Raw genomic sequence first — 19,798 nt, 5'->3', positions numbered from 1 at the left:
AGACATACCAGATCAGATGGCTAACAGGTATGCACCGACTGAAAGAAAAGCACCAATAAATGTCATTTTGCACAAACCAAGGACTCGACTGCTTGTAACTTTACACGGAGAGTTTTTCGCCATAAAGACAAACAGTTCAAGGTTTTACAAATAGTGCATGTGCGCTTTCATGTTTTAAATAGTGCAGTCTGGCTCAACACCTTTACACCAACACCTGCAATTATGATATAAGCCAAAGTTTAAAAAAAAAAAAAAAAAAAAAAAAAAAAGCGGTATCAAAACACATAATTTACAGCAACATATTTTGGAAGCCCCTCTGATCCGTTTGCTCTTGTTGTTGCAGCTGCTGAGAACAATTCAATATTTGGTGCAAAGCCAGAAAAAATGCCTCCAACAGATCAAAGCATCAAATGTAGATTAATATCAGGTTCATTCTCCTGGCTGACTGAACACTGTTCAAGCAAAAGGAGGCATATCCCCACATAGACACAAAGTCATCTTATTTTTTGAACTACTGACACATTTCTTTAGCTTTATTCTGTGCATATTATTAGCTTTTAAATTCCTCCTTGAAAAAGCTTTGGCATGGTGCCAGCAGTTGTGGCTATCAGTCATTTTCAGTGCAGAACACTGGTTAAAATTCAAATTACAGCCACATGCACAGCATGCAAGCGTCTCTAAACAGATAAAATGCATATGCATATGAATCGAGCTCAGTTTCTCTCATCCACACCCAATCTTTCGCTCAGTAACACACACACACACACACACAAACACGCACATGCACACACAGAGGCGGCAGCATCCTAAGCCAGAGGCACTGGCCAAAAAAGGGATTACGACATCGCTTACTTTGGAGGACCACGGCTGCAAGCAGTTGGCATAGCAACGGACCAGGAAAGCCATTTCCACAGGAGGGAGGGTGCCAGCGAGGGGAAGTTTCCCCTCGTTCACCAAGAGATGAAGAAAAAAAAAATGAATAAGTAAAAGAAGGGCAAAGGCTGACACCACGCTCTTTGCTGCTGTGGTTTATTTAAAAAAACAAAAAACAAAAAACCCTTCCTTGATTTGGCCGTAAAAAAAACCAACAAAAAAACGGAAGCCTCACTGGATGACTGTCAGATATCACTACAGAAAGAGACTTAAAGTCAACGCAGATCCATTCATATGTCACGCTTTCTCCCTCCCTCTCTCTCTCTGTCAAGAGACTGCAACAGAGACGCTGATAAACCTCAATGAAGAAGAAAAAAATTCTGCTGAATACACAAAACTGAATCCAAAGGAGAAGGAAGTTGCATGGCCAAAGATAAAGCCGTCCAGTTCAATATGCAAGTTTAGCAGGTTTGTCTGTCAAAAGTCCAGAGCAAAAACTCATTAAGTCAACTCTTCAAGATTTCTTTTACTTCTTTAAGAAGCTCAGATTTCCCTCCTCAGTAGATGAGCCAGCGTTGAATTTAAGAAAAAAAAATGTGGGGGGAAAAAAAGGGGAGGGGGGCTTGTTTGTGCATCTGCAGCCCCCTGGGAAGGAGCCTCTTGCCAGGCTTCAAGTCATCCAAACAATGCCCCCTTCACCTCCCAAAAGCCAGGACCGATGCCTGCAGCTCTCTCTGATCTTCATTCACTGCCTGTCAAACTCCTCTCTCTGCCCCTTGCAACTCTTTCCTGCCTATAAAGCTCCAGCGGTGTAAGTGTGTGCCCAGCAGTGCAGCTCCATGGCATGGGGCCAGTGATCCTGCTCCTTGTACCCCAGCTTTAAGCTCTCCTCCTGGGTTAGCGCTCACACCTCAAACCGGCATTCCTCATCCCCCTCCCACCCGTGGAAAAGAAGCTACTGTGGATAGATGCTGCGCTTTGGAGAGCCAGCCGCTAATGGGGAACGGAGGAGAGAGCGAGCGCGAGGGGAGGGAGGGAGAAGGGAGGAGAATCCAGCTGGAAAAGAATGACATCACCTGTGCAGCGAGGGAGGGAGAGAGACGGGGGAAAGGAGAGAAAGGGATGGGATGGGAGGTGGCAGGGATGAAGATAGCAGAGGGAAACTGCATTAGATGTATTGGCTGCTGAGCACATGTGGATGAGAAAGAGAGAGAGAGAGAGATGGACAGAGAGGGAGAACGGGAAAGGCAGATAGAGAGGAAAGCGAGGGAGCATCTTTATTGATCTGCTGGTAACATAAAGCTGAGTGTATTGAGGCAACCCCCTCCCCTTTGTGAGCATGCCGCATAAATTACACAAAAAAAGAGGGGGGTGGGTATAAATCAGAGTCCCTATCAGATACAACAGACAGGCACTGGCTGTATTTTGCCGAATGTGAACATGTGACACAATAGCACAAGGCGATAATAGTTGGGGGTTTTTTTCTTTTACCTCCTTTAAAAAGCCCCCGCATCTAGAAGATTTGTGACACAGTAGAAAGAATTTGAGTACAAGGAAATACACATTAATCACAGATAACTCACTCTAATACAGTACACTGCTGGCCAAATATACTGAGGTAATAAAGGCATTAGACTGAGCAGAACCGCAGCTGTAAACAATTTGAAGCAGACCTGGTTCTGACAGGAACCACAAATAATCCTGAGTGGGGTTTATTCTACTATGCATCAGATGTGGGATACCACCCAAGAAAGTTGGAATGACACAAGTATTTTTTCAGGTTCTAATCAAAAGGCGTACAATACATGCAACCTCAACAACTGGAAGCCTTTTTTTCCCCCCAAAATCAGCTCCTAATTAGAATAACAATGCTTTTAATGACAGCAAATGAGGTGGAAACTTTAGAAAAACAAATTGAAAACCCACATCATGAAACAGCGCTTTGTTTATTTTGGGTTTTTTTTCCTTTCATATTTCAATAGTTGTGACTCAACACCTCAGGGGTACAAAATCCTCGTTTTCTCTGGATTCTGAAATGTTTGCATTGAGTTTCTTTTTCTATTTTAATGAAGGACACAGTTAAAAATCTCATAATCTAGTTTTCTTTTCATATTTACATGCATCTCCTAAGGAAGCTGCAACAAGTTCAAGTGCCCAGAGCATAATTTTTAATAGTCAGAAAATTTAAATAAGTTCAATTTTTGAAAAATAAAGATCCATACAAACTCAAAATACAAACTCCTTCTTTTTACTCCAATTTATTTATTTTTTGTACCTTTTAAACTATCCTATAAAGACACTTTTTTAAATTGTTTTAAACCGCATGTTCTGCAGGATCAAAGATGTCAATACTTTCACATGCAACATTTGTTTCTCTAAGATGTGTGTTTATCTGTGTTTTTCCACACCATATATCATATATCAGCCTGTATACTGTAGCGGTTCTGATGCACAAACAACGATGAGCCAGCGGAGGGAAGATTTGAAAGCAGGAGACATTAGGAGCTGTCTGAATGGCCGATTCTCCTCGAGCACAGGAGAGATGCCAGCTTGCATCAGACACATCAGAGAGCTGAGAATCTTTCTCGGCATTTCTCCCTGTTTTTCTGACCTTCCTCCCTTCATTATGCTGTTCGTTTTTTTATGTCTGTCTACATCACCCACTCACTCCCTCTCCACGCTCCTATTTTTTCCCCCCCTGCTCGCTGCTGTGAACCAGGATTTCTACCCTCAATTCTCCCTCCTCTGTGGGTGTGCATAGGAGGCGAAACACACCTCCCAACTAGGAATGACATCATCGTTTTAATCGGCAGCCAATCGGATGGAAGCACATGGAGCCCAGCCTTCAGAGGAGCGTTATGTACACAAGAGAGACAGAGAGGAGAGGGGGGGAAAAAAGAAAGCTTGAAATGGATAAGTGGGCAAACAGAGGCATATACCGGAACAGAGGGATAAAGACAAAGACACAGAATTAAGCCTGAAGTGGACTAAAAAGATGAAATACACAAAGACACACAGAAACACACAAATAGACACACACCCTATAACCTCCACCTCTCCACATGAATGAAATTACCGAACACTGACTGGATTAAAGACTCTGGGACTAATGGAGGGCTCTGTCTGTGAGTGTTTACAGTGTGTGTGTGTGCGAGCAAGAGAAAGCCATGATCCGACAGCATGTGTGTCTCAGTGTGTACGAGCTGCAGTCTATCCCCTTTTGAAGGGTAGCATGCGCAGCACTACATCATCTTCTTAGCTTGGCCTCAAAAAAGACCCAGCACTAATTAACACACACACAAACACACACACATAGCTGCAGTTATTGGTGTGTGTGATGAAATATAAGTTTTCTTTGTTTAAGCTCTCGTGGGTGTGACGGGACATACTGAAGACAGTTTCAGACAATGGTTAGAAGCAATTAGCACTGTTGCCTCACAGTCCAAAGACATGATGTTAGAATAACTGGTGAGGCAGATCAAGCGTTGAACATCTACAGAATAAAGAACTGTTTGAATGTATGTACAAAACCTCAGAGACCGTTTAGACATGTGCAGAAGGACCGGATAAAGGATGCTGAAGAAGGAGCTGCCAGGCAAGAGGAAAAGAGGAAGACCACAGAGGAGATTCATGGATGCAGAGAAGGAGGACATGCAGAAGGTGGATGTGAGAGAGAGAGGAAGATAACCTGCTTAGAGGGAGAGGCCAAAAGGAGAAGCAGCAGAAGAAGAAGTAGAGGAAGAAGAGTTTAACGTGGCTTGTAGTCTGAAGTGGTTTGAGTGGTCAGTACGATAAGAAAAATACTACATTAATGCCAGTCCAGTCCACATTTAGAGCAGAAATACAGATTCATTAATAATCATTAGCAACTAAACTTTTGATGATGTGTTTATCAATAATTGAGGGAACACATTAATTCTTATTATTAATCCGTTTATCTATTTTATTTCATGTGACTCAGGAGAGGAAAACAAATCTCTGCTGCTCACTGAAAAATATCAGCTCAATCTTGTGGCAGTTGTGGTGTGTTAGATGACACAATGGCAGGAAAATATATATAAATGACACTAGCGTACAGTAAAATTCAAAAAGAAACTTTCAATGAAGGTTGCAAGAACCTGGAAACTGCACATAAGTCCTACAAGTCAAAGGATGCAAGCTGAATGTAGTAAAGTCACCAAAAGGTTTCCTCTTCAGTAACATTCACTGTAGTCACTCTGAAATGTAGCACTCATTCAATCATGCTTCACTCATACTGAAAAATAAAAAACAAATAACTCAAATTCTTCTTCTTCTTCTTTTTTTTAATAATACTCGCTATTCTGGAGATTTGATAACCTGGTGGGTTTGTGAATGAAGTTAAATAAAAATACATCCACACGTTTGGAAAGACTTTCATAAAACTTCCATAACAAGAAAAAGTCCCACATAGCAGCCTGCAGAAGCACACCATTAAGCACTTTCAAAACAAGACAAGTTCAGAGGAGTCAGTCGTCTCGCCGTGTGACTCATTCAGCTCAAACTGAAAAAGAAAAAGTAAAGACGAGCGCCGTAGTCTGAGCACGACTTCTCAGACGACCGTTTACTGTAACTGTACATAGATGTGGAATGTGTCTTCAAAACACGGAGCAGGAAACACGTCACGCAGGAAACGCTTCCTGGAACAGCCGGGCTGCGACTGAGTGTCTGTGCGTGTGTGTGCAGCTGTCTGGTAAGGTAAGTGCTTTCTGGATGAGGCCCAGAGAGAAAAGTGAGACAGAAAACAAATACTGGGATGGATCTAAAGAGGCGGAAGATGTATGAGTGAAGACTAGAGAACGATGCAGAAGGATAGGGGAAAAAAGCAACACAGAGAAAATGAGAGATCAAAGATAGGAAAAGTTTTAAATCTGGAACATATGAGTAACTCAAGCACTGACTAAACACACTCACAGAGGCGGTGTGTGGATCAGTGATTACAGAGCGGGGCCCTGTATCTGTTTTATCATTCAGCGTGATGCTACTGAGAAAAATGCCCCGTGGGACACTACACACTAATTTGTATACACATGCATCCCAACAGAGAGCGGTCATCTGCATATGTTGTCTTCAGCTAGCTTGTGCTCACAGCCGATCAGTTCTGCCAGTCTAATTAAAAGGAATCCATTGACTAAAGCTGCTGCAGCTCTTTAACACACAGACATATGTTCACAAAGAAGTGCTGAGTTATTGAAAGTTATTGGTCGGTGCAACCAATCAACACTGCACAGAAACATCAGCGATTAGTTCACATTGACTCTGTGCCTTTAGTTGCTATTATAATGCCCCCTCACACCAGCTAACAGGGCTGCGCCACTGCTCGAAATCAAGTCTGATCCCTTGCTCGTATTCAGCAGGACACAAAGCGCAGCAAGTCACTTGCAGACAAACAGACACACGCATTCAAGTATGCTGCACAGAGACTCAATTAAGAGAATCTGCCTGCTGCAGCCACGCGATCATGTGTGTTGCCGTGCGTGAGCACTCAGCCCCGTGTTTGCCTGTCTGTCAGAAAGACGGGACAGGAATTCCTGCTATTTAAACCGGCCCTTCCCTTTCCGACTTCTCCCTGCAGAGAGAGGGCCGACGGCGATTGCAGTGTAGAAAGCCTAGGTGCAAAAAAAGAAACCAATAAAAGGACAAAAACGGGAGTGAAATCATAGAAAGTAGCTGCAAGAGGTAAACTTACAAATGTGCCAGATAAACTGGAAGCACACACTTTGTTTTGACCTTTAGGTTCACTGGGGCTGTGAAACCTTGAAGCGGAGGCTGATGCGACGTACACAATGGGCGAGCATCATCATCATCATACAAAGTAGGAAACGGAAAAAAAAATAAGAACTCGAAGGTCAGTACTGGAGACATACTGACAGCAACCAAGAGGAGACAGCGAGTCAGAGAATAGGACGCGAGAGGAAAGAAAATGTTTGAGTGTGGGTGAAAGATTTAGACAAACAGGAGCGTACAGAGGAGAAGGAAAAAGGAGTTGAGGAAGAGTGAAGCCTTTGTTTTTCCTCCAGAATGTAGGTTGTGTTTTATTTTAGCGCTCGGCACCAATTTATTTCTACTGCCAGGACACTTTGATTCTGTTCCCCTGCTCTGGTGCGGAGCCTTTTAGACAAAATGAACTGTACAGAGGCTCAAATGTCCTCCAGTTCACACTGCCTACCTTTACACATTAAGATTAAGTTATAAACACTCAGATCTAGTGAGAGCTGATGAAAATCGAAAGTGTAGCTTGTGTTTAATTTCTAGGAAAGCATAAAAAAAAAGGGAAAAGCCCCCAGAAAACATACACAGTAAGGTTAGATGGGGGGCGGACGAGCAAGCAGGAAAGATGATGGAAGGGGAACCGGTAGGAAGAGAAGAGAGAAAGGAAAGGAAGGAAGGAAGGAGAGCTGGAAGGAGGAGGAGAAGAGATGAAGCAGAGAGAAATACGGCGCGAGAGTTCAACAAGGTTGTCATCTTAGTGCTGCTGATGTAATCCCTAAAATTAGCAGCAACAACAGCCGCAGACAGTGCCCCACTGGTACACTGTGCTGCCCAGCATACTATACTCCGCATGTACGCGATCACGATGTCTGCCGACGTTTGAAAGCCAGTGGAAATAAATGCCTTGTACTTGTTGTGTCATGCTAAGAAAGCGGGCATGCAGCTCACAGAAAACCTGTGTATTCGTGTGTGCTCTGTGCATAACAATGAGTGCAGCGGGACTCCAGCAGCAGCAGGAGGGCCGGGGCACCATTCAGCTCCTTCAACACTTAGCTGAGTCAGATTTTGAGGACGTAAACAGAGGACTGCTGCACCCTGACGGCTATTTGTGTGAAAATATGTCACTCATTAACACTTAAATAACTTCACAAATTATGTTTACCATTTACCCCAGTTAGTCTTCTTCTCACTCCTTTGGTCCCTTGTAAAATCCCCACTTCTGACCTTGCTTTCCCCTCACCCCATCCTCCCACTTCCTTCACTCCCATGTGACCTTCCCACAACCTTACCTTTCTGCCTCAGCTCTCCATCCCCACAACTTACCGCTCCACCTTCAGCTGCAAACCCACTCATCTTTTCCATGAACTGTCAACCCCTGTTTCACATTCCTTGTTCCTTCCGTAACCCCTCTGCTTCATTTCAGCCGACTTCTCATGCATATATACAAGATCTCACAATATCTTTTTTTAGTCCCTGTTAACTTATCATTCCATTTGCTTTTCACCACTTCATGCTTGTCATCTTATGCCTACTTCTGTTTTCCCATTCTGCTCTATCCTACCTGCCCTCCCCTTTCCCCTCCCTCTTAGGTATTTTTAAAGGTTGCTGTTATGGCATCTCTGCCTTACAAAATGTGCGAGAGTGAGAAGACATTTGACAATCTACATCAAAATAAAGCTGTCACTCCTCTCGTCAGGAGGATTCTCTTTCCTTGGCTGCTGAATGCCAACAGGATTTTCGCTTGCCCTTTACAATCCTGTCCTGCCGATTATTTATTTGGATACTTTACTAAAAGGAAAAATTAGGAGCAAATGTAATGTGGCAATGATTTGAATTATTACAAATAATTTGGCATAAGAGAATGCAGGCATCGTGTATTTTTATGCCTTATTGATATGTAAATGGGGGGAAAAAATGTCAGCATATCAAGCTAAATAGTTTGCATTGCAAATATGCTCTAGATAAGAAATCCACGAAGGTGCCATAACGGACGTATGGACATTTAAATCCACAGATGTGAAGCAAAACTGAAAAGCCAGACACATCCCCGAAACATTATGAATTAAGCATACACATGGCACACGTGAGCTTTGCGAAACCACGCACGCAAGCACACTAATGACAACAAAAACCAAGCCAGGAATATTATCGGAAATTTAACAACTTCATCAGTGTGCAATGCCAAGCAAAACTCTGCTTGGTGAGCTAAAACCAGCCTGTTGGAAGTTAGAGAAATTTTCCCCAGCCAAGGAGAAAAATCACAGAAACTCCCAGGCCTGGTTAGCAGACCCGTCTAATCAAAAACAGCAACCAAACATGAGAAAGCATCTTTGTGTCGCCTCATCTTAGTGATTTTCCAATCTCAGGGGAAGGTGAAGGATGATGCAGAGCAATACTTCTCACATCCCCAGGTTGACACTGCTATGACAAAGCATGTGTATGAGTCACACCTAGTCACCGCGTGAGGAATGCAACCTTAGATTTAACCTGATTCTAAGCAGTGAGGTAACCTAAGTACTGCAGCTGCATGACAAGCACAAGCTCATCAAATTGAGTTAAAATGATACAGCTGAAGACGACATCACCGCGTTAAAGTCACTCCTAATGGACCATTAAACGGAAACTCTATAATATAATGAAAGTCTTAAATGGGTAATACAATACAAACAATTTAATCAAGCTTTTAAGCAATGGGAGGTGTGTTTGTAAGAGACAAAATTTGTTTTCCTTACAGCCAAATCACACAATCACCAATAAATAAAAAATAAGGCCCAGCAGTCAAAACTGCATCTGTAATTTTGTATAACACAAAATACTGATAGAGGTGTACGGTCCCAAGTGGTGCTTGTAGTCCACTCAACCAGTTAACAGTGTAAAAAGAGGAAATAAATAACATTCATTCATGTCTAGCTACACGTCACGCTCAGTGTGGGTTGCTGCAATTTAGGAACAAGACTGGTGCGATTTGCTCCTTCCTGTGTGCAGCGCCTTCCAGTAAAGGCAACCTGACAGTGGAACGTGACTACAATAGTCTTAAATACAACTTTAGGCTTCAGGAAGCTGAAGCTCTCAGTCTTCCCCCCCGTCTAGAGGAATTAACAGTAGTACATCAGTGCCCGATGTTTCTCGTTAGTAATGCAGTTTTGCATACTCGGCTCATTTTTAGTGTGAGATTAAAAACGAATGCTAACGTGTTTTGTAGAGTGGAGAGAAAAGGAAAAAAAGAAGAAAAAGCAGCAGACGTCAGACGTTTTGCCTCCAGGATGTTAAGTAACCACAGCCGTTGCAAGAGACGAGTGTTTCCGATCTGTTGTGTAGCGACACTCAGCAGCTGAGAGGATGCTGCTTCATGCTCCAAAAGCATGATCACAGTTCACACACATAGACAGTGACAAACGAGCCCCAAGACAAAATGTTCAAAACAAAGATTTTGAAAGCAAATCGAATGTGCCAAACACCTGCACGTGGCAACCTGCTTTTATTTTTTCTGAAAAATCACGAGTTAAACTGAGAAAGTGGCCCAACTGGTGAGGAGAAAAGAAAAAGAAGCATAACAACACTCTCCTGATTTTATTCTAGTGGTGAACTGTGCAGATGGCTGAACCTGCATCATGTTAAATTAATGATCCCGGGGTTCCATGGAGTAGCCTGGCTCTAAAAAGCCCATAGAGCAGGTTTCCCCCGCAAGGCAAATGAGGTGATGGGTTTATCTATCTATCCTGCCCGGCAGGAGAAAGGCAGTAACCCGGTGAAGCATCTGATGTCTAAATGAAGTGACTCTGTATCTGTGCAGCATGTGAATGTGTGTGTGTGTGTACACGTGTGTGTGTGGGGGGTGTGTGAATCTGAGTCATCAGTAAATCCCAGTGGTCTGTTATAGTAATAAGAGAGCGCAGGAGCTTCTGTCTAGCACCTCGCTGGCAGAGAGGAGTCAGGTTTCTGGATCAATCGCAGCCGTATCAGTCATCACACAGAATAAAAGAAGTAACAGTGGGTAATAAAATAAACATCGATCTCACAGACATTTATCTTTCTCTGCCTCTGAAACTTTAAAATTTAAAGCCAGCAGACCAACTCATTGGTTTGATTTATAATAATTACTGTAATTATTGTGTTGCATTCTTCGTTTAGGAGAAATACCCCTTTTCGGGGTTTTTGTGAATCCTCTTTTTGGGCTCGTCGTAATTCATAGCTTCAGGAACTTCATTCACTCCAACAGAAGCTATTAAGAGCGAGCAAGACACACCAGACACCAGCACAGAGCAGCGATAATGGATTACTGATGTTATTATGGTTCAATAAGGCCTCTAAACAACATCCTCTGATCCACTGCCAGAACCACAGCGCTGCTTTGAGCGTGTGTATGTGTGCATGTACAATATGCATTTACAGAAAGGGGTTTTATCCTCATGCTGTCACTATATCATCGCAAATGGGAAACCAGAAAAAAAAAAAAAAACAGAAAACAAACAAAAAGAAACAGAATCCCTGTCTCATATTTGTAAGCAGCCACCAACTAATCAAGTTAGAGTATACATCCATGTCTGTCACGGCTTGACCTTTGACCTTTTAGATAAATAGTGTCAGCATTTTATCAAGTTTCCCTGTGAGAACAGGCGTCGGCAAGCTTTTATCACATAAAAGAGCCACTTTTGAGCAGATTTTGACAAGAACACTAAAATACCAAAATAAAAATCCCAACAGACCAGCTGCGGATAAAGCATACCGACGAGCCTCGTCACAGCGTTGGCAGCGAAAGCAAAGAAAGCTGTCCACACATTTTTAAACTCTCTATTTACCTCTTCAAATCTCTTAGGATTTATTGGAGTTCAAAGTCAGCTGAATTCAGGACGAGCTATTTAAGTGAATACATCTGTGTTAGCTGCTGCTATTGAGGTTCAGAGAACTTAAAAGGCATCAAGTGACGGATGTGGGCTATGATGCAAATAATAAGTGTGAAAATATAAATATCAAAACCTTTTTTTGTTTTTGGTTTGTAAACTAAAGAGCTTTACAATTTCAGATTGTAGAGAATTACTTACGATGCTAATTACAAATGATCAATATCGACCTTTGTTTACGTCTTTATTTATCTGTCAGTGCCACACAAAGTCACTGGAGATGGGCCAAAGAGGCGCGTGCATGTTCGAGACCCCTGTTACAGACACTTTTATGCTACCATGTGATTTGATTTGTGGCCACAAACGCGTTGACATGATCATCATTCAAACCAGTAAGGCTCAAATCCAAGTGGATGTTTGTGCCCTCGTAAAAGGAATCCCTGTTGTATCATATACATAACAATGGGAAAGACGTGAGGTCACAGTGACTCTGACCTTTGAGGACCAAAATGTAATGAGTTCATCTTTGAGTTCGGGTGAACATTTGCACAAAATCTGAAGATGTACCCTGAAGGTGTTGCTGAGATGATGTGTTCGCACAAACGGAGCGCACGGAAAGACAGATGGATGGACAGACGACGTGAAAACATTACTCCTCCGGCAACGGCCATCGCCGGCGCAGATGCATTAACATTACACTGCGTGCGTCTCACAGGAAAACCATGGATGATTTTTTCTTATTAGCCCAGCTGCTTTACAAAGGGAAAAGTGTCACCTTTAAATCCTGACCCAATGATCAATCAGCAAATCAATAAACCTTGTTCTCCACAGCAGCAGACACAGAACTTAAGCTAACATGTCTGTTTCATCTGAAGCCAAGTAGAAAAGCCAGTAGTACTTCTAAAGCCACTCCTTTATGTCACAAATGACGACTGATTTGATTGGACTATCGGGGCATAATAAGCAGGGATTTTTATTATTATTTTGTGGGGTAATGTGTGGAAATTTCCAACTTGTGCCACCGACAGCCCTCATCGCACAAAACAAATCACAAGTTTCCACTTTCGAGGGACATGTGCCAATGATGTGACTTCCATCTGAGGGGGAATCTGAAACTTACACTATTACATTAAACCCATCTCTGCCTAGCAAGGCAATGTTGTTCCCGGCATGCATCTGTTAATTCCTCTGTCTGTTTATTCCTATCTGCCACCCACAGTGTCAGCAGACAGCGCAGTGTGCATGTGTGTGGCAGCCTCTAAATATGACGACGAAACCCCCCCCCCCACAGGACTGCCGGTTTCTAAACAGGTGCCTGAACCCAAAGTGACTCATATAAACAGCCATGCACGCTCAAGCACACTGAACACATACATGACAGAGACATGAACACAAAACGCCCAACACAGACAGACACACAGGCAGAAAAGTTTCATGTCTTGTATTTCATCCTACCTGGTTGTTGACATAATCCTGAGCGGTTGCATGAAAAGGGAAGAGAAACAAGAAATAGTCACAACAGCAAATTATGCAAACTACGTCTTGTCAAAGTGAAATTAGCACAACATAAGACATCATTGTATTCTTAATGAACAAAGGCAAGCGCACCACTGTGCAACACATGTCAAAGAACAACAATCCCTTGTGTCAGTTGAGTCTTTGCTGTCCAATATTGCTCCAATTCCATGCACTCCTAAAGTAATTCTCTATATTTCTCATTTGTTTTAGTCCTGCTTCTCTGGAGCAGCGCTGCGCTAGCACATCTGAGCAGATAGCCTTTACATAATAAAGGGCAGTCACAGAAAAGAATGTGGTGGGATTCGGCGACGCTGAAGGCTAGAAATGTAATTTTAAAAAGTGGAACAATCACCATGAGACCACAGAGGCAGGTAGGGTCGACAGAGGACGCTTTAAACTCTGCATTAAGCCCCGTCGCAATGCTCCGGGGAGCTTTGCACGAGCTGGGAAAAGTGTGCATATGACCTGAGTGTGGAAGTTCGTTTGTGTGTGCGCGCCTCTGTGACTGTGTGTGGCAAAGCGTGGCTTCTAGTGATTAGTTAAAACTGTAACTGACACACTTCTGGCCACAGTGATGCTATCGCAGAGAGGGAAGTTCCTACACGCTCAGCTTTAATACTTTTCCTACACAACTTTGGTTCAACAGACCTTCAGAGAAACGTTGTTTTTCCTAACAAAATTCAGCTTTTATGCACGTTAGACAGCAATGCCTCCGGCATTTGTTTTCTCTGTGGCATTGACAAATAAGTTAAATACCAGAACAATGCATGCAAACTGCGAAACAGTGTTTCCCCATACGCTTTACCACCCCCCCTAGCTTTATGGTGCTTTTGTCATCTTATTCTTTAATTCATTAAACCAAAACTTTATTGAGAATGAACTGCTCTCTGCACACTGTGCACATCACAAGGATACTTTAAAACCGAAGCTAATGATTATAGTTGGGGTGTCAGCAAGCTTCAGAGAACCAAATGTGTGAAGATCTTTAAAGGACCCTGAAAAAACAGTAGTTGTTTAAACATAGAAAACCCAACCAGCCTCAGTGTAAGCGATCTACTGGAAAGAGGCAAAGAGTACGTTTTGATTGCCTTCCCACTTACACAGAAGCAACATGTCAATACTGTAAATGCTGAGGGTGGTTAGCATTAGCCTTTGCTGTTAGTAAAGCTTTTATTCTTACCGTGTTGTAGCTGGCGGGGTCTTGGCCGTCTGTGATCAGTTCCCGCTCTCCCCTGGGGTTGACCCTTCTGAAGCGCCGTCTGGACCGCCGTTGGGAACCCTCCCTCTGCAAGAAGCTGTCGTCCCCCTCGCTGCCGTTATCCACCTGCAATATACAGGGAACACTCTGCTCAGAGCAGAAACTTTGACGGGATTTGCCCCCACAACCTTCGGGTGTCTGGGGGTAGCTGGAAGATCGATCCTCAGCGTATGTGACCTGAGAGCACGGCTCAGAACAGCTACGTTTCAACAGTTCAGACTTCTGGATCTTAGGGAGTGTGTTCAGATTGTTATATTCCACATTCTGGCTGTCAGATTCGGATCTCTGCTTCTTATAACCCAAACTTTGGGTCTTAGATTCTGTGACGCTCTCCAAATCTGAGTTGTTATCCTTGAATGTGTTCCCTTTCTCCCCCCGTGGCTCTGCTTCGGGTCCTAGGGCTTCTGGGATCTGGTCCTGCTCTTCTGCTGGCTCCTGGTTGAACATCCAGTTCTTCCAGAGCGCAGAGAGCCGGTGCCAGCGGAGCACACTCATCTGGACTCAAGAAGGGGACCAGAACAACACATAAAAGCAGGAAATACCACAAGGGGGAGAAGGGAAGAACAAGAAGAAGAAAAACAGCGGGGAAACCCTTTTATACAAAAGATGAATAGAAGTGCAGCGTCCAAAATTTAAGACAAGGTCCAAAATCCTGGGGGATCCCACGACATTTCATCCTCTGGGTCACTCCTCCAGAATAAGAGAGAAAACAAGGCAAGTAAATTAAATGAAGAAACAAACAAATCGACGACGAGGGCAGAAGAACGAGCGCCGCATCTCCTCCTTTCTCAAACTTGGCGAGAGTAGTCCTCCTCGAGACAGAGTTCATCTGCTCGACATGTTGCATACTGACAGGCTTGCTCACATGGTCGCTCGCTCGCTCTCTGACTCTGTATGACACGCGCACAAAGCACACACTGAGCCACCAGTTTCCTCCAGGAAACCGTAAATACACAAATATCCTCATCAGGCAGGAAGAAAAAAAAAAAAAGAAAAACAGCAGAGCACACAGATTCCGGCCATACAATTCATTCCCTTTTTGTGCGAGTCTGTTGTAGGAGGAATTTGTTTTCTTTCTTCGTTGCATAATGCTAAGTGAAGTCAACAATCTTATTATCCCAGCAATGAACGGACTTTTTCAATAAATAAATGATGTAACCCAGCTCCTCTGCCTTCATTTTCTTTCCCAAGGCTCTTGGATTTGTTTTCAACTTAGCTTTTTAAACTTTTTTTTTTTAATTATCTTGTATTTCAGTATCAGTGTGCTAGTTTCTCTGAGTCTCACACTCTCTGGTTATATAACAATGTCTAAGTCATGGCAGTTCATGAATCAGAGAAAATTATAGTGTTTTCGATTTTTTTCCTTGTCAAAATTTGTGTTCATGTGTGGTCCTGCCACGCTAATATTAGCCTGAAGTCAGGAAAGATCACTTCCCGCACCTAAAGATTTAAGATTTAAGTTTTAGCACCCCCTAAAGTGGGCAGCCAGAAGCAAAAGAGACTCAACAGTAGCTTTGTTTACTATGTTTTCATGCACTCAAGCATAAAAAACATTTGTCAGAGCATGCTGGCAAATACAGTAACATCAATCCATTGCCTTTACTGTGCATGGATAGAGTGCTCAGACCAACAGTCCCCAAACAAAGTCCTAATTCCTGGCTTTAGGTTTTGTTGTGACTTTGTCATCCTGCTACCACCATTTTTTTCCCCACTTTATCCTGACTAAATATTATGACACTTTTAAACATGTGTAATGTTTCTTTATCAATAAAAATGGTAAAAGTGTAAGGTGACGTTTTAACGTGTTTAAGTGTGACCTTCTTTCCATCCATCATTTTGCCAAAGACTTTTTTACAGCCTTGTACAGTATATATGAAAAAAAGATCAAACTGTTTGGGAAGATCCTATAGGAAATGTTTTCTTCAGCCTTTCATCTCGCAATAATGTGTTTACTATCAGAGATTTCACCATAGCGTATGTACACCACAAATGGCGTCTTTGTATGTGACCACTGTGTGTGTCTTTTTCCCTCTTCAGGTCAGTCATGTGTCAGTCACTGTTCTTAATACAGACCCATGATCAGCCGCAAAGAGTGGTGGGGATGACTACAGCTTCTGTGCTGAGAAAAGTAGAAGAGAGTTAAAGAACAGCCTTAAGCGACTGCCGTTTGTGCCTTCATGTAGTCGCATAGAATAAAATCTATGAAGGTAAAACAATAAGAAAAAACAACTAATATAGAAAGAAAGTGAAGCTTGACCCAAAGATTTTCTGTCAGTAGAAAAGAGACTCAACAGCTGCTCTGGGTTGTAACACACAGAAGAAAAACCTTGTCTCAGGGAGTTCTGCTCTAATATACCGAGTAAAAACTGGGTTGTGGGTAGTTTAGCTGTCATGGTCTCTAAAACAACTGCGTGAAGGATAGTTCAGCAATAAAATACCAAATAACGGTTGTAAAAGGAGCCTGGATTGGTATCAATGTGCCCCTTCTCACGGTGAAAAATGTCATCTCGCCTCATTTTAACGAGGCTCATGAGACAGACAGCCTGAAGGTTACACACAAAAAATTCTGGAGGGGAAGGTTACACTTTCACATTCATCCTGTGAGCCTGTAATACACATGGCTCTCTGTCTCCTCGACTGATTATAACCCATTCTGTCCCATGACCACCAGTTATGTTTCTGACCGACACTCACTTCTATATTAAGTTTCCCGCTTCCTCTAAACATTTTAATATGCCTGTGTGACTAACTTCACGTCGACTCATCTCCCGGTTTACATTCCACTCCGTCTATCTGATCATTTGCCTGGCAGCATGCATCATCGGCTATTTTTTTTCTCCACTTTTTCATTCCTTACTCTCTTTTTCCCGCTGCGTGCTTCTTTTTAATTTCATCTATTCCCCCAACCAGACACAAACACACACACAAACAACCCCACCCTGTCAGTCTTTGAATGTCAGTCCCTGTCATCCTGTGACCAGAGTCATGACGAAAGCTACAGATAATATTCCCTCTACTATTCCCATGGTCCTAATTAGCCGATTGGCTGCAATGCAGTGTGACTGGACCGCAGTCCCTCTGCCCTTTGTGTATTTACCCATGTGTGCATAAAAGTGTGTGTTTCGATTAGCATTTCTTGGTATTTTCAATACAAAAAAGTGGTTATTCAATAATTCTTTAGTTTTAACTTACTGGGGTCCTTTTGAACAATGCTTTCCAGATAGTATTTATCAACCACTCTAAGATGGTCTTGTTTTTTTATTGCTCTTTGAATTGGCATACAGACATACGTTATTTCTTGGGCCACCAATAAATTAAACCTATAGAAGCTCTTTAGCGTTGGAAACCCATGTCACGAAGCTCACAGCACACAGTTTCTTGTGCTGATGTTAATGTCAGAGGAAGGTTGGAACTCTACAGTTATCAAGTGAAATGACCCCACTCTGTGACTTCATGTGGTCTGACACTTCATGGCTGAGTTCCTGTGGTTCCTAAAAGCTTCCACTTACAGTTTATCATGGAATATCTAGGAGAGAAGGAATCTGGCATGCTATTAAAGTACCAAGCTGGAATTCAGCGAGCTCATCGATTCACAAATGTTTGTAAAGGCAGACTGCGTGGCTATGCGCTTGACTAAACAAACCTAAATTCAAAGGTTAAGAAGTAAGGCCAGATTCTTTTGTCTATATAGCACACCATAGTTTCCATATTATCATTCAGCCTTGCTTCAGAGTTTCTTTTCCAAGGCAGTGCTGTTTGTAACTTAAAAACAGTCATATACAAAGAAGCAAGAAAACTTGTGTCCTTTCTAAGGTTCTGATAAGCTGGTTCATTTGGTCTCTTTCTAACCCTCACCCACCTCTCTTCACTCACTGTGTGTGTCACACACAGTGAACTGTTTAATTCAGTGATTTAATTCAAAGGCCAGTTTAATTCAAACCAATTTTATTCCCTCAGCCACACACTCTTCTTTTCACAATTAAATTGAATTTAAATGTATCTCTCGTGCCCCGGGCAAATGAGTGGACTAAATTCACAGGCTCTTCTTCCCAATGCCGCACTTCATATTCACAAACTATCACACAATCATACCTGGAAGACTGTCAGTATCGCTGCTCTCTGTTACCATAGCAATCGCCTCTGAATGGGCCCATGGGTGTAGTTCAAGATTAGGCGCCTTGCTGAAAGAGCACCTTACTATTGTCATGTTTTTTTTCCACTGCAGAACATTTCCAGGAAAGTTCTGATGTCCCTGAGACTATTGGGGCAGGGTTTCCAAAAGCCACAAAGAACATGTGAGTGCTGAAAGCTTTTTTTTGTCATATGATAACACCCTTCCCACCAATCTTAAAAGAGCCGAGGAGATAAGGAGAGCCACTGGGTGAAGCCGAGAAAGGGCAACAATGGGGGGAAGAAGAAAAAAAACACAGTGGCCCAGTTGCTACTTTGTTACTCTTGCATAATTGTCCTGTTCTTTATCTCTGCAAAACACAACAGGTACTTTAACTTCTATATTGTAGTTGCTGAAGGGCTAGTTAGCTAAACTACAGGCTGGCTAAAGCTTTGTTTTGCACCATTATTTAATTTACAACATCCACCAGTTTTTACATGTTCCTTCTTTAGAAACACCACACACAATCAAAGCATAGATGTGCGTTAGCATTAGCTTAACTGGCTTGATAATCATTTGCTACTTACTTAAATCAACTGATTTCTAGTCTGAAATAATCCAGTGTGTTCTCTGCACATCCACCACTGTATGGTTTGGATCAAACACCAAAAAGGACAAGAACAGACTAAAATGGACAGACTGCAAAAGAACAAGAGTGCTCAATTGCCCTCTATTCAGTAACTGTAAATCAGGAAATAGACAGGTATCATAACTGCTGACCCATCGCACCCTGGAGACAACCTGTTCCAACTCTGCTACAGAGCACTGTGCACCAAAACAACCAGATTATCTGGGGGTTATCTGGGGTTAAATTTATTTAGTTTATTTCTTTATTTCCTATTCAATAGCATCAGTGGAACTGGTGTTACCTGTCCTCTTTTTGTATAAAACTTTGCAGCTTATCTCATCCCATCGTATCCTTCTAGTCCCTCAGACAAAGCTCAGGCAAAAGAGGAAAATGAGAGCAGGAAGAACTATTAGGTAGGAAGAGGACAGAAATTTGTACGCGACCTTGTGGAGGCAAACAAAAACAACATTCTTATATACTAAATGTTATGGCAAACTTGACCTGAATGAAGTCTTTGTGATATTGAAAGACACTAAATTAAAACCACAGACAGGTGAAGTAAACAGCATGGATCCTGGTGTTACCATGCGATAGAGTGCTGGGTAAACCAAAATTAACTGGACAAACTTACATCGTTTTAAATATAAGAAATCTTTTTAACACAGCCTCGGATACTTGAGTATCTCTTTGTCTTGAAAATCTCTTGGGTTGCTTTTGCAGGATGCTTGTCTCAGTATCGATTTGCACTGTTAAGCGCTGTCCAATCCGTTTTGAAGCCGAGTCTGAACAGAGAGCGTATAACCTTCTAGATGTAATATCAATTAAAAATATGGTCCTTT

At 42.5% G+C, this 19,798-nt stretch overlaps 1 protein-coding gene across 10 annotated transcripts in view; it reads right to left on the bottom strand.

The window, feature by feature from the left end:
- Nucleotides 1–19,798, bottom strand: part of rapgef6 (Rap guanine nucleotide exchange factor (GEF) 6) — a 155,635-nt gene that overhangs the window by 64,580 nt on the left and 71,257 nt on the right. For 7 of the 10 annotated variants that reach the window (XM_026181209.1, XM_026181203.1, XM_026181208.1 and 4 more), the window contains 2 exons: nucleotides 14,143–14,286; nucleotides 12,900–12,917 (listed from right to left, as the gene is read on the bottom strand). In XM_026181209.1, the coding sequence (XP_026036994.1) occupies nucleotides 12,900–12,917; nucleotides 14,143–14,286 (162 nt within the window). Of the gene's footprint in view, nucleotides 1–852; nucleotides 3,102–12,899; nucleotides 12,918–14,142; nucleotides 16,751–19,798 lie in introns of those variants that run through there. The other 3 variants (XM_026181200.1, XM_026181202.1, XM_026181211.1) reach the window with 3 other exon arrangements.

This window comes from Astatotilapia calliptera, chromosome 10, assembly GCF_900246225.1.
Source record: "Astatotilapia calliptera chromosome 10, fAstCal1.2, whole genome shotgun sequence".
Lineage (NCBI taxonomy): Eukaryota > Metazoa > Chordata > Actinopteri > Cichliformes > Cichlidae > Astatotilapia > Astatotilapia calliptera.
The sequence above is the reverse complement of the archived record's forward strand: the minus strand, read 5'-3'. Positions and strand labels throughout refer to the sequence as shown.